Source organism: Pongo pygmaeus, chromosome 3 (genome assembly GCF_028885625.2).
Source record: "Pongo pygmaeus isolate AG05252 chromosome 3, NHGRI_mPonPyg2-v2.0_pri, whole genome shotgun sequence".
Classification (NCBI taxonomy): domain Eukaryota; kingdom Metazoa; phylum Chordata; class Mammalia; order Primates; family Hominidae; genus Pongo; species Pongo pygmaeus.
The window spans coordinates 1,394,502-1,409,000 of record NC_072376.2 but is presented as its reverse complement, the minus strand read 5'-3'; the positions used below and the strand labels follow the sequence as shown (position 1 = coordinate 1,409,000).

Genomic DNA, 14,499 nt, shown 5'->3' with positions numbered 1-14,499 from the left:
GCGTGACCTTGAAGGCCAACGGGGCATCCACATGAAGGTTGTCTTTCCACTGCAGGGACGTAAGGACAGGGCGGTAGCGCACCCAGGAGAAGGAGTGAAGACCGTCCAGCCTTTGGCAGCACAGAGGGGCTGGGTGCTGGAGACCAGACTCTGCTGCCCCAGGTTTCCCAGGCGTGTCCGCTCCCATGCTCTGCGGTTGTCACCGGCCTGGTTAGAGATGCTTTCCTGCGGATGCCACGGGATGGGGGAGCTGGGTGTGCTGGCCAAGAGGAGGCCGGCCTCAGAGGACTCCGCGCCCTGCACACCTGGATGCCCAGGTAGGGGAGAAGTGTCTGAGGGGCCCTCACACAGACCCGACTGCCCCTGTGCTGCCACCAGGTCTCCTTCTAGGGCACACAGCCACACTTGGGGCCAGCAGGAACTGCGGAGGACAGATGGGCAGTGCCAAGGGCTCCCAGTGATGAGAGGCTGCTCAATACCTGCTGACTGGGGAACGGTCGGCTCTGCCCGAAGCTCCCGGGCTCCCACACCCTGTGCCCGAGGGTGCTGGAGGAGCAAAGCCCAGCAGCCCTGCCCTCACCCCGGGTCCACAGACAGGAGCACAGCCCCAGGCACGGCCCACGCTAGGGAGAAGGGACCAGCAGGAGGCCCTGCCCTGGGGCCGCCTGGACCTCATTTCTGCATCCACCTTGGTCTGGGATGAAGCTGGTTTGGGATAAGGCAGTGGGTGGGGATGCAGGCAGAACATGCTGCCCGGGGCCTTGGCCCCACTACAAGCAGACATGTCTCGGGCAAAGCCCTGGCGGGCTGAAGAACAGCACCTGGCCATGTGCCCCGCAGTCAAGGAGGTACATGCGGCTCCCCCGAGGGTGCCTGACCGCCTGGCCAAATGCCTCCTGCCGCATCCGAGGCCCCGTGTGAGAAGCAGCGATGCATTCTGCCCCCCGGAACTCGGACCAGAGGCGCCCTGTGGATTGCAGTGAGAACACTCAGGAGCCGGCGCACAGCAGCCACACCACAGGCTCCCCTGCTTCCTCCCTGTCCAGGTGCAGGGATACTCCCATCTGCTCCCCTCTGCTCCCCTTAGCTGAGGACCACCGGCTTTTTTTTTTTTTTTTTTTCAGAGTCTTGCTCTGTTGCCCAGGCTGGAGTGTAATGGCGCGATCTCAGCTCACTGCAAACTCTGCCTCCTGGGTTCAAGCGATTCTCCTGCCTCAGCCTCTTGAGTAGCTGGGATTACAGGGGCCCGCCACCACGCCCGGCTAATTTTTATGTTTTTAGTAGTGATGGGGTTTTGTCATGTTGGCCAGGCTGGTTTCGAACTCCTGGCCTCAAGTGATCCACCTGCCTTGGCCTCCCAAAGTGCTAAGATTACAGGCGTGAGCCACTGTAGCCAGCCGGGGCCCGCCAGCCCTCTGTGTACCAGGACGGCTTAGTTCTAGTGGTTGCCTGTGGCTGCCACCCCCATCAGCCCTGTCTCCCACCACGGCCTGGCCAGGCCCTGGCCTCCCGGACCCACATCGTCTTGACCTCCTGGATGAAAGGGGCGAGCCCAGGCTCTTCAAAATCCCTAAATGTGGCTGAGAGCCAGAGGGCAGGACCCCTCCACTTGGTGAGGGAATGTGGGGTGAGCAGCCCCTGCCATCCTGGCTAGGGGCCAGCCAGGAGGAGTGTGGCCCTCAACTGGCTGTGGGGCACATACAGCACCCAGGTGCCATCTTGTGCACCAGCCCATGCACCCCCACCCACGCAGCTGACACGGGGCCCTTCCCCAGCCCGGGCCGCTGCCATGTGTAGGCTGCAACTCCATCAAGCCGGCCACCACAACAGTCTGCAGGCAGTTGGGGGAAACATGAAGCTGTGAGCTCGATGCACCAGGTGCGTGGTGCTGACGGGCCAGGCAGGTGGAGCGTGAAGCCAGGCCTGCCCAGCAGGGCCCCGGTGCCATCCAGGACTAACCAGGTCCTCACCAGCAGCTGTTCAGGCCTCTCTCTCGGCCCAACTGCCTGGGGGCTCAGGGCAAAGCCTATGGTCCTGGGGACAGGCCAGGCAGGCGGGAAGAGGGACAGGCATCCGCTTCTCCATGGGAGCTTTGCTGGGCGTCACCTGCCAGGCTCAGAAACCAAGCACTGGCCCTGGGGCACCCCTGGTGGCAATGTGTGGCAGGGACAGCTGTTTCTTCCCAATCTCTCTGGCCACTGAGCAGCCTGCCCAGCCCCTCCCTCCTCACACTGTCCCTAATCTGGCCCCCATTAGGGGCCCTGCAGCATTAGCTTTAGTGGTTACGGTGTTTGCACAGGCAGCCCAGCCCTTGTAACGGATGCTGTGGGGACGGCAATATTCCGTGTCACACCTGGCCCTGGGTCTTGATGGCAGGGACTGGCAAGAGGTCAGGGGGACCCACCTCTGCCCTCTAAGGGAGACACCTTAGGGTGACCTTCCATCTCAGGACACAGCCTTGGCACTGTCCTCCCCGCCCTCTCCCGGGTGTGGAGAACCGTCCTGCGGCAGGAGCTGAGGAGGCGGCAGGGGCCCTGCTCCCCCAATAGGCCGTGCCAGTGAGCTGTGGCAGGGGCTGGAGTACCCAGGTGGCCTCTTGAGGCCCAACAGTCTGGACTTTCGCACAGATGATCCCCGTGTGCCCCCTTCTGCTGCAGCTTCATGGAGAAGAGGCCGGCGCGGTGAGGAGTGCAGAGGGGGAAGTGGGCAGGGAGGATGGTTTCCCGAGGCTCCTTGCAGAGCCCCCACCTGAGGTCTGGACACACGGTCACTGTGAGCAGCCGTGACACGGTCAGGAACTGTGCATCCTGAAGCAGGCTTCAGCCAACTGTGCATCCTGAAGCAGGACAAACTGAACGGGCCCCAGGGCCGCCTTTAGGGGAGTGGTTTCTCGTCCAGCTGTTCCCACAGGATTGATAACACCCGAGCTCCATGGATGGCCCCCGACACAGCAGCAGAAAGGCTCAAAAAAGCCCTGCTGGGCTCCACGAGCCGGATCAGCAGGGGAGGCCCACCCCTGCGCCCCTCCAGGCCCAGAAGGTAGGGCAGAGCTGGGAGACAGGGCCAGCTTCCTCAGACCGAGGGAGGCCTGGCAAGCCGGCAGTTCCCTCCTCAGGCTGGGACCCTGGTTGTGTGCCCTGGCTGACTTCAGACACACGGGTACTCACTTGAGAATCTTCCCGGCTGTGGGGAGCTCCTGGCCCCAGTAGTGCAGGTCCACGCCGTAGGGCACCACAGGCGCCCGGGCCCGCTCTGCTGCCAGCTTCTGGGCCTCCTGTGGCTCTGGCAACGCTCTGGAGGGGCTACAGGAGCAGAGTGGGACATCCTGACGGTGCTGCTGGTGCCAGCCACAGCCACCCTCCTCTCCCTCCTCACCCCCACAGCAAGCCTGGGGCCTTGGTCGGATCAGGTGAGCAATGGCTTCCGCCACACGACGCCTGGGCCTCAGAGCCACCGCTGAGGTCCTGTGAGAAGCTCTGGGCCCTCGTCAACAGCTGGCCTCTGGTCTGCAGTCCTTCACCCTGGCCCAGAGGTGACCTGACATCTGCCTCTCAAACCCCAGCCCTGGGGGCTCCTCTCAGAGGCACGGGCAGTGTCTGGAAGGGTATTTGTTGGCCCAGTCCCACCCGGGCTCCAGCTTATGCTGGCACTGACAAACCCAAACATGGCACCAACACTGCTCACCCGGCCGGGGGTGCAGACCCCAGGCTTCCGCCAAGATACCCAGAAAAGGCACTGAGCAGCCTCTCAAGGCTGGCCAGTGCTCTGGGCAGAGGCTGTGGCAGCACCGGGCAGGGGGCTCAGCACACAGGACACTGGGAGTCACCTGGCAGATGAGGGTGGGGGCAAGTGGTCCCGGAGCTGCCGCAGCTGAGCAGCCGCAGAGGTGGGGTCCGATGCCTCCTCGTCCTTCCTCGTCCTCGTCCGCAAGCCCCGCACAACTGTGTCTTTCTCTGGTGCTGCCTCCAGCCCTGAAACAGACACGTGTCCACTCCCTGCCACCACTCCCACAACCCACCAGGCACATCCCGCGAGACTGGGCAGTTAGGATGCGCCTATGCGTTAGCGTGTTCCATCTTCCCGCAGTCCCGAGGTGGGTGCCTGCTATCTGCTCCTCACGGGCGAGGGTGAGGCCCGGAGCAACAGGTCAGGCCATGCTCTGCTAGAACATGGCAAGCGTCGGGGGCTCCGGCAGTCCCGCCTTGTGGCCACACTGTTCACACACTGTGCTGCCTGGCTTTGCAGAAGTGCCAGCCTGAGCAGACGGATTCGCCAGGCTGTAAAGAAGCTGGGAGCAGCGAGAGCCCAGACTGCCCGGCACACTGTGCCCACAGCCCCGGCAGCTCAGGCTCCGGTGGTGAGATGTAGGCAGCCTGGAGCCCTCCCCAGCACCCAGGCCTGAGGTGGCAGCTGCTTGGAAAGGCCACCCACAGGGTGCTCACATGGTCCTCAAGGAGAAGAGACACACAGCTCCACACAGGGTTTCAACCCACATCTCCCGCCGACGTAAAACCGTGATGTTAGCGGGGATTCCAGCCCCTGTGTCCCCACAGAAACGCCTGGGGCTGCACCACAGCTTCAGCAGGCGCCTCTGAGAGCCACAGGGGCCGCTGGACCAAGGCCTTGGCCCTGACAACTCCCTCCCTCTGTCTGCCAGGCAGAGGCTGAGTTCCAACAACCAAGATGCCGTCCCGGAGTGCCCGTCGAAGAGGGTCCGCCCCGCCGCCAGCAAGACAAGGCCATGGCGCTGCGTCTCACCAACGTCCCACAGAGATGACAGGGACGAGGCCACCAGCCCCTGTCTTCCACAGCCCAGCATGCACCCAGGGTCCCCGGAGCAGAACAAGGAGATTCTCCAACACTGCTGGGCCCTGACCTGCCTCTCCCCTCCTCCTGCACCACGGCCTGCGCTCGGCTCTCAAGCTGCTCCGTGGGGCTCACCCTGACCCTGATGGCACCTCTCAGTCAAGGCAGGGGCCTATACTCTCTAGCGGCTAAGCTGGTGTCCTGAGGCGTCGGGATGGCAGGGGGCACAGGAGGTGCCAGGTAGGCTATGGGTTAGGACAAACGGCACCACCCACCTCCTGTGGGGGATGCGCAGGTGTCAGCATCGTCGTCTCTCCTAAATTCCCAGGAGGAGAGAGAAATAATTGGAGCGCAGAAAACAGTTGAAGAAACAATGAGCCACATTTTCCTGGAATTGGAAGGCTCACTGAGAGTCAAAGGAGACGGAGGAAAAACCATGGCTAGAGGCACTACAGGAAAACCTAAGAACACCATGGCCCCAGACGGTTAACACCGAGCATTGAGTGTCAACTTGATTGGATTGAAGGATACAAAGTATTGATCCTGGGTGTGTCTGTGAGGGTGTTGCCAAAGGAGATTAACATTTGAGTCAGTGGGCTGGGGAACGCAGATCCACCCTTAATCTGGTGGGCACCATCTAGTCAGCTGCCAGCAAATATAAAGCAAACGTGAAAAGGAGAGACGGCCTCGCCTCCCAGCCTACATCTTTCTCCCGTGCTGGATGCTTCCTGCCCTGGAACATCAGACTCCAAGTTCTTCAGTTTTGAGACTCGGACTGGCTCTCCTTGATCCTCAGCCTGCAGATGGCCCCTTGTGGGACCTTGTGGTCATATAAGTTAGCTGATACTTTCAAAAAATAAAAATTCTATTGACACAAGATTTTCAATAGCAACCGTGAATGCAAGATCTCAAAAGGTCACTTTGAAAGTGCCAAAGGAGAAGTTCAAGCTCAGGGTTTTATAGCCAGCTAAGCGGTCATTTCTTGTGTAGGCACAGGACGACAACCTCATGGAGACAAGGCCTTTTGAGGTTTGCCATGGTGAGGTCCACTTTGAAAACACCTTCAGAGTCAGTAGTCACAAAGAAAAGCCAGGGTGGTGGAGCAAAACATGGGCAGTGAGTGTGTGGAGACCCGGGAGGTGAGTGCCCTGAGACAAGGGAGGTGAGTGCAGAGAGGCGGGAGGTGAGTGCAGGGACACGGGACGTGAGTGCAAGGACGCGGGTGGTGAGTGCCCTGAGACGCGGGAAGTGAGTGCCCTGAGACGCGGGAGGTGAGTGCCCTGAGACAAGGGAAGTGAGTGCAGAGAGGCGGGAGGTGAGTGCAGAGAGGCGGGAGGTGAGTGCAGAGACGCGGGAGGTGAGTGCAGAGACGCGGGAGGTGAGTGCAGAGACGCGGGAGGTGAGTGCAGGGACGTGGGAGGTCAGTGCCCTGAGACAAGGGAGGTGAGTGCAGAGATGTGGGAGGTGAGTGCAGGGACGGGGGAGGTGAGTGCAGAGTCGCGGGAGGTGAGTGCCCTGAGACGCGAGAGGTGAGTGCAGAGGCGCGGGAGGTGAGTGCAGGGACGAGGGAGGTGAGTGCCCTGAGGCACGGGAGGAACACTGAGCACATGGCTTTGTAAAGTTGACTCTCGCCTGTCCCTACCCCAAACCCACGTGTTCATATCAATCCGAATTAAGTTGGTTCTGGATGATCCAGTGTGATGGGGTGGAAGGAGGCCACACATGGGGAGAGGGTGCTAGGTTATTTGTCTTATGCAGGAAACAGTACAGAAATTGAGAAATATATATGCGTGTAAATCCTTTCCACAACGAGGAGTGACCATCCGAAGAATAAAAATCAGCAGAACAACGGGGCACATAAATGGCGGGAGAAAAGAAAGAAACGAGACAAGGATGGCGGCAGAAGTCAGAGAGAAAGTGCCACAGACGGATGTGTGACAGGCTGCCAGATGTGTCTTTTGAAGACTTCATAACAACCGTTAACTAAACAGATTCAGATTAATGAAAAGACAGACTCTGGAGTGGATGTCTTTAGCAATATGCTGTCTAAAGAAGACCCACTTAATACAATAGTTAGCGAAAATTTGAAAATAAAGGGATGAAAAAAGATTTACTACGAAAACAGTGACCAAAAGACAGAGGAGGTCCTATGTGGGTACTAGAAAAGCTGGATTTTAAGTAAAAAAATAGGAGGGTAAAAAAAGGAATGCTTGAAGATGTAATAAACAAGAAGAGACATGTAACTTACAATTGCAGTCTCAAAACATAAGAAGCCATGCTGAGGGCTACAGGTGCAGAGGTACCCCTGACTGTGGGGACTTCGGCGAACCCTCTTGGGAAGTGGCTGTTAGGGAAAGAATGAGCCGTATCATGGGTGGTTTGTACAGCACAGTCAAAACCACCAAACTAAGAGATGTCGTGAGATTTCCTATCTGATATGGTCTGGCTCTGTGTCCCCACCCAAATCTCATCTTGTAGATCCCATAATTCCCACACGTGTTGGGAGGGAACCGGTGGGTCTTGCCCATGCTGTCCCCGTGAGAGTGAATGGGTCTCACGAGATCTGACGGCTTTAAAAGCAGGAGTTTCCCTGCACAAGCCCTCTCCCTGCCTGCTGCCATCCACGTAAGACGTGACTTGCTCCTTCTTGCCTTCCACCATGATTGTGAGGCCTCCCCAGCCATGTGGAACGCTAAGTCCAGTAAACCTCTTTCTTTTGTAAATTGCCCAGTCTCAGGTACGTCCTTATCAGCAGCATGAAAACGGAGTAATACAATATCCAAGAAGTCCCTTCTTCAACACACACACAGAACTGACGAAAGAAAACCAAGTACTAAGTCAATAGGGGCCTCAGTCACCTCCCAAGAATCAGCACCGCCCAGACTGTGTCCTGAGACCACAGAACAGAGTGTCAAAAACAGAGGCTGCCAGAGAGCTCAGACGCCTGGAAACTCATGTACACGTCATCGATTACACACACACAAACACACAGGTCCACCCACAGACGCACTCTCACTGAACACGGGTGAGCTGCAGAGCGTGCAGGCCTTCTTTTGTGCAGGTTTACTGAGTACATACACACATACATGTCCACACACACATACTTACAGGCATGCTGTCACTGAACACACATGTGCTCACCACAGGCTTTCTGAGGGCACCCACAGTGCCTCCACTTACCAATCTGCACAGCCGGGAATGCTGTGTTTGGAGAGAAGAGCTGGGAGGAGAATGAGGAGGCGTGAGAACTGGGGGTACTGCAAGGCTGCCTGGCACAGGGGCTTCCGGGGAGGGAAGTGGGTAAGGACAAAGGGCCTTGCTCAGGCCCATGACAAGCATCCCGTAAACCAAGGAGTGACCCACCGACCCTGTCCCTGAGTTGCAGAGGAGGAAAAACTGCCTGTCTGAAAGGGCTCACAGAACTCGGGCTGTCTGGAGCCACCTCTGACTTGGGCCACCGGCTCTCTGGACAGAGGTCAGCCTGGCACACGCACCCTGTGCTCAGTATCTGCAGGGCTTGCTAGCCTATGGCTGTGGGCCAAGTCCAGCCCACCGCCTGTTTTCGTGAATAGGGTGTTACTGGCACACAGTCACACCATCATCTGCACGTGGAGACAAGGCCTCATGTGGCCCCCAAAGCTGAAGAAACTGCGCTCTGGCCCTTCACAGGTGCCTGTCCCGCTCGGGAGCTCCTCTAAGCCGTTCACAGCTGCACGCCTGCCGGGCTGCTCCCGTTTCCTGGGTTCCCAGGGGCTGACAGCGGAGGGTGTGAGACAGAGCCACACAGAGCAGGTGATGGGGACGGACCTCCAGCCCCGAGGCGTGCACCCGGGAGACACTGGGCAGCCCCTGCTCAGCCCTGGCACTCAATGCTGTGTCCCAGGTTTTGCTCACAAACCTGCCAAGTGCCCCCCAGTATTCCGGCAATGCACATGACACAGATACGGGATGTCAGCACACGCATGCACACGCACGCACGCACACACACATGCACACATGTGCATGCTCACAGTGAGGGAGGCAAGACTGACAAGTGAACAATGTGACATTTAGATACAATCGCAGCCAAAAGATCAATATGAGAATTCCTAAGAGTTACAAGAATGAAATATATTTTTCATCGATTTGTTGTTTTAAGCCATTAAAAAGATGGGTAAGCGTGTTAAAGCAGGGTAAATACTTAGGGCACTAAACACACTCCCACTTGCACATCGCGTGGAAAATCAATCTCACTGACATACTTTCAAAGCAAAACCCCAAAAATCAGACAGCATTCCTCAGGCACCGAGGGCACTTTCAGGAAGAATAACGACTCCTGGAAAACAAGAGGCCACACGTCACAGCTGAACCCGGCGCCTGCCTCGCCTGCACAGCATCTCACTCGAGTCCAGCATCTTGGCTCAAATTCACTCCCACGGTTGTTTTGAGAAAGAATCATAAAAATGTCCAAATGATTCGCTTTTTTGTTTAAATTGGCCAAGTGGCGCCTATTTGCCTGAAGCACCAAAGCAGACAGTGAGGGAGGGAATCGATGGTAGGAAATGGAGAGGGGGGCCTCTGCGCCCAGGCGGGCTGCCCAGCGCTGACACTATTGATTTTACCTAGTTCGGCTGGCCTTGTAATTAAAATGTAAATTTGAGAAAGAGATTATGTCCTGACAGAAACGGTAGGATTAAGGGGAAGATAAAGGCCCCTCAGTGAAAATTCAGAGAAAGAAATGAGAAAGAAAAAGAGCACGGGTTTCCTCCGTGGTGTGGATTTAGACTAAATCTAACTACTTCAGATTCGCCCACGTTTAATTGAAAAGACAGCGACAGAATATAAACTAGTGTTATGAACTGAGCTGGCCCCTCCACCTGCCCCCACAGTTCCCGCCTGGTCCTCGCCTGCAGCACTCCTGGGGCCCCCGGGGTGTAAAGCTGAGTGGGGCCAGGGGTCCCCCCTGCGCACCCCAGAGGACAGCTGTGTCACCAGGGCCTGCCCCTCCTTTGGGCCCTCCAGCCCTCGCCTGGGGCTGGTACAGCTGGTGCCGCCTGCTCGCACCCGGGCGACTCCCAGCCCGGGGTACCCAGGCCAGACCCACAGGGGACACCGGCACCTTCAAGGCTGAAGGTAGAACGTGGTTAGCCTTCTCACTTCAAGAAGTCAATCAGTGGCGATAAAACCACCAGGGCCTCTGCCTGCCCCAGACAAGGCTGTGATGGAGCTCCCAGCTTCTAAGGCACCCTCCCCTCCACCGGGGCAGGTGTGGGCCTTGAGAGGAAAGCGGCAGGCGCCATGCAGTGGAGGAGGCTTAGAGCCAGCAGAGGAGGGCGCTGTGGGGACCTGTGGCTGCAGTGAAAGAACCAGCGGCCAGTGCACCAGCTGTGCACACTTCCCTGGACCAGGACGGACCCAGCAGGGACAGCTCATCATCTGCTGAGCCTGGGGCCTGAGCTGGAGACACACATCTAGAGGTGCCTTCACAACCAGGGTCAGGCTGGGACAGCCTACGGGTGGGGCTTAGCCGGGACTGCCATGCCCAGTGCCTGCCTGTGACCCTGTGAGGCTCAGTGTACCTGCAGCAGGGCTGTCAGAGCAGGCATCCCAGCACACCCGGCAGGGGCTGCGAGGCCTGTGCAGCTCGGCCCCCTTGGCTGGACGCTATTGTCGATGGGCTCAGGACCCCTGGGCTCCAGTGGGGAGGGGATGGCCAGGCCTGGTGACGAGTGAGTGAGCACTGTCATCGTTGTGTTTGGCCACAGGCCAGGGGAGCCTCACCTCTTCTGATGAAAGGAGACCGCTCTGTTCTTTGGGGAGAGCCACCTCGTTTGAGTTTCGCTTCTGGCCTTGCTTCAGATAATTGAGAGCCACAAGGTCAGGTTTTAGGGAAAGTGTGGATTTCTGCCTTTGAGACGCCACACATCACCCCGTCCAAGATGTGTAACTTCTGCTGAAAAGGCTCAGAAGCCATCATTACAGGCCCGTGCAGAGGCCCAAGGCCAGGAAATGTCAGTGACGCTACAGGCCAAGGGTCCGTGCCAGCTCCCAGACTCTGAAGATGCCCAGGAGGGGTCCGGGAGATGAGGCAGCCCCAGCAGGCCAGGTCAGGGCAGGCCTGCGCAGACAAGACGGCTGCCTAGGCCCCAGCTGCAGCACCTCCAGGAGACACCTCTGTGCTTCGACCGCGCTCCGGGGGCTGGACCCATGGCCTCATCCACCTGAGGGCGGCCAACAGCATGCTCGGGCACCCCCAGCGCCCTCATGTCAGGCGTGGGGACTCCTGCCCGAGGTGGGGAATCAGCAGAAACACCATTTCAGATCGATGCTGGTGTTGGAAGAACAGTGTGTGGGGGGTGGGGGCGGGCAAAGCCCGATGAGGGCACAGCTGGGGCTGTGTCTCGGTGGGGGAAGTGAGGTCGGTGGCGGGGAGAGGCATGCAGGTCCCTCGGCTTCTGCCTGCCTGGCCAGAACCCCTGGAGAAGCAGCACAGGACCCTGGTCCAGAATGGGCCAGGCCACAATGGTGCCCAGAGAGAGGTCCCGGCTGGCCCCAGGTGTCTGAGGCTTTCTTCCAGACCCTCAAGCTCACGCTGACCCCAGGAGATCAGCCTTCCCAGCCTGGGCCCTCCCTGGGCGGCCCCAGGGCAGAAGACAGCAGGCCCCAGTAAACAAGACCATACAAATGGAAGGTCGTTAGAAGTCTGGCTGTGCTAATTCGGCATGACACCCTTAATGGGTCATATCTTCACACATGAGTTGTCTAATCATCTAAATTTTCTTAACAAATTTACATCTCTTCTTATAGACTCTGATTGAAACCAACTTGTCCATTTCACACAAAAGCTGAGGGTCTTGTTTTCATTTGCTTCCCCTCCATGCAAACCCCAATGTGGGTGCTCTGGGGAACTTAAAGAGTAGACCCACCTGGGTCCACGCCCATCCCCGAGGGCCACAACCCTGGGTGTGGCATGGGAACTCGGCTTTGGGAGGTATTTTTGAAAAACCTAAGCCCTGGACGGCACAGGCTGTGGCAGCGTTCGGCACCTCCCGAGTGCTCCCTACAGTCAGAAGAGCCCCTTGCCATGGAGTGCCCAGCAGCCCTGGGCCCAGACCCGAGGCTGTGACCCACCCTAAGCGGGGATGGGAGCCTGGAGGGCGTCGGGCGGCTCCTCCCACCTGCCAGCAACAGCTCCTGTAGCTGCAGGAATCACACCCACAACCCTCGAGTTTAAGGAGCCCACCAGAGCCCACTCGTGAGTGAGACCTTTCTGTCCCTGAGCAGGGCTGCTGATGGCACAGAGGGAGAGACCTGCCCCACTGCGTCCTTACAGCAGGCCGGTGTGCTGGGTGTGCAGGCCGGTGTACTCCACACACAAGAACCAAGGGTAGGATGGTGGTCCCTGCCCCAGACTTGGGTACCTGAGGGCCTGCCTGGCAGAGGAGAACCAGCATGACCACCAGAGAGGAAGCCCACCTCGGGGCAGGCTACAGGGAGGGCCCCAGGCCTGAGATCCTGAGATGGAGTCAGAGCGCAGAGGAAAAGCACACACACGACTTCTCGGCCTCGTGGCTACGATCATGAGCAGGAAACGCAGCATTTTAAACCAAAGCAGCAGTTACCACAAGACGGGCTCCAGGCCCTGCCCCCAAGGTCATGACTCCAAGGGGCCACATCCTGAGTGGGAGACCCTCCATCCAGGCACCCCCCTCAAGCGGGGCCCGCTGCTCACCATACTCAGGCCGCAGGTGGTCGGGGATGTGGGGCTCATACCCCTCCTTCTCAGGGACCTCCACAAAGTCCTCATCGTCCTCATCTTCCTCCGCATCCCCCAGGGCTTCTGTCTGTGGAAAAACACCCCAGTACAAATCAACCCCCAGACCCTGTGTATGAACACAGCTCCTAGTGAGCAGAGCTCTGGAAATTCCTATTACTTGTGGAGCTTTTTCTCCTGTTTAGGGCTCCAACATCAGCCACGGTTGGACTGCATTTAAGGTCGTCTCCAAGGCTGTTCTTGTTCCCCAAAATCACACCACCTCTGCACTGCCCCTGTGCTGGGGGCAGTTTAGAGTCTATGTTAAAACCACGAACTGTAACCCTGGCTGACTCCCCAGGTCCCTGTGGGAGGTGCTGCCCTCCTGTGGAATGGTGTCACACCGGTGCGAGGGCGGCGGTGCCCCTGGGGCTTAGGGGAGTTATCTTCCCACCAGGTGGAGCAGGTGCATCTGCTCTTAGGCAACGGGCCAGGGCTAGCTCCCCACACAGGGTTCTCCCACGGTGCTGGTGTGACCACAGCATGTCAGAGAACAGAAAGGGACAAGTACCTTCTGGAACATTCTGTCCTTGAGGACTTGTATGAAAACCACCTCCATTTCCTTTTGACAAGGTCACTTCTCTGCCAGGGTAGGTGTGGGGGGATCCCTCACTGAGTCTGAAGAGCCCTCGTGCCACCCCCGCCTCCCTCCTCCCATTGAGGAGCTGGAGAATGGCAGGAAGGCTTGCTTTCTTTTTCCCCTGAGAAAAGCCAGTTCCTTGAGCCCACCCTGCCCCTTCCTGCACCCGACTCGGTGGGCAGAGGCAGGGACCTGTGTGGTGACTCATCTCATCAGGCCAGAGAAAGACGGTGGCTCCTCCACATAGCACGGCTGTGGCACAAGACACCATGGCCGCAGCTATAACCACAGGACCAGCCCAGGCAGGCCTGCTCTGTTGGTAACAGAACGCCAAGCTGTCTTGCGGGCATAACAGGGCCAAGAAGAATCGGGGAGGCACCTGCCTCCCTGCTGCTTGCCCTGGTAAAGCCTTTCTCTTCCCAAAAGCTGCTGCTGCAGTACTGGCTTCTGTGTGCACTGGGTAGCAAGCCCACTGCTCAGTAACATGGCCACACGGTGGGTATCACCTGCTCCATCCACACACTCAGAAGCAGCCGTGGGCAAGCTCTTCTCCGCCTCACCTTCCCTCTGGCCTGCATCCTTCCAACAGCCCCGCCACAGCCCAGGACAGGGTGTGGGAGCTCACACGCAGCCCCTAGGGCACACCAGCCTTCCCTGAGAGCCCCGCCTCTGCAGCTCACCCACCACAAACTCGGTGTGGGCTCAGCACAGCAGGGCGGTCATTCCTCACCTTCAGCTCCCTCAGGCCAGGAGAGGGGCTGGCAGGGCTGCTAGGGCAGCTGAAGGTCATGCCCCCAGGGTGGCCAGGGTGGTGGTGCCCTGGGGTGGAGGTGCCCCGGGGTGGAGGCGCCTGCATTCCTATTCCCACAGCACAGCTAAGGGAAACTTCCCGGAAGGGAGATCCCTGTTGGAGGAATACCAAGCAAGGGGACCCTTAACGGGTTTATAAGAGAAAAACCGAAAAACAGAATCATTCTGACACACACCTTCGTTTCTAAAAATCATTCCCAGCAGCAACACCTCAAAGGCGCCTGCGATTGCAGCTGTTTCCTGAAGGGAGGAAGGACAACTGAAGAGGGGCCTGACCCCTGACCCCTAGGGCGGGAGCCCATATGTTCACCAGAGACAAAGCCCAGGTGTGCAGGGGACTGCGGCTCCACGCCCAGCCCCCACGGAGCCAGGCCACACAAGGCCACGGGGCCCGGGCACCAGCACCCTGCCGGGAGGTGGCCCCCACGGAGCCAGGCCACACAAGGCCACGGAGCACGGGCACCAGCACCCTGCTGGGAGGTGGCCCCGGCACCAATCATCAGACCAAGTG

The 14,499-nt window shown here is 58.7% G+C and overlaps 1 protein-coding gene across 3 annotated transcripts in view; it reads right to left on the bottom strand.

Moving 5' to 3' along the window:
* Window positions 1-14,499, bottom strand: part of UVSSA (UV stimulated scaffold protein A) — a 46,897-nt gene that overhangs the window by 15,773 nt on the left and 16,625 nt on the right. For all 3 annotated transcript variants that reach the window (XM_054484496.2, XM_063663466.1, XM_054484497.2), the window contains exons 8-10: window positions 12,518-12,629; window positions 3,827-3,971; window positions 3,168-3,302 (exon numbers count right to left, since the gene is read on the bottom strand). In XM_054484496.2, coding sequence (XP_054340471.1) covers window positions 3,168-3,302; window positions 3,827-3,971; window positions 12,518-12,629 — 392 coding nt within the window. The remainder of the gene's footprint in view (window positions 1-3,167; window positions 3,303-3,826; window positions 3,972-12,517; window positions 12,630-14,499) is intronic.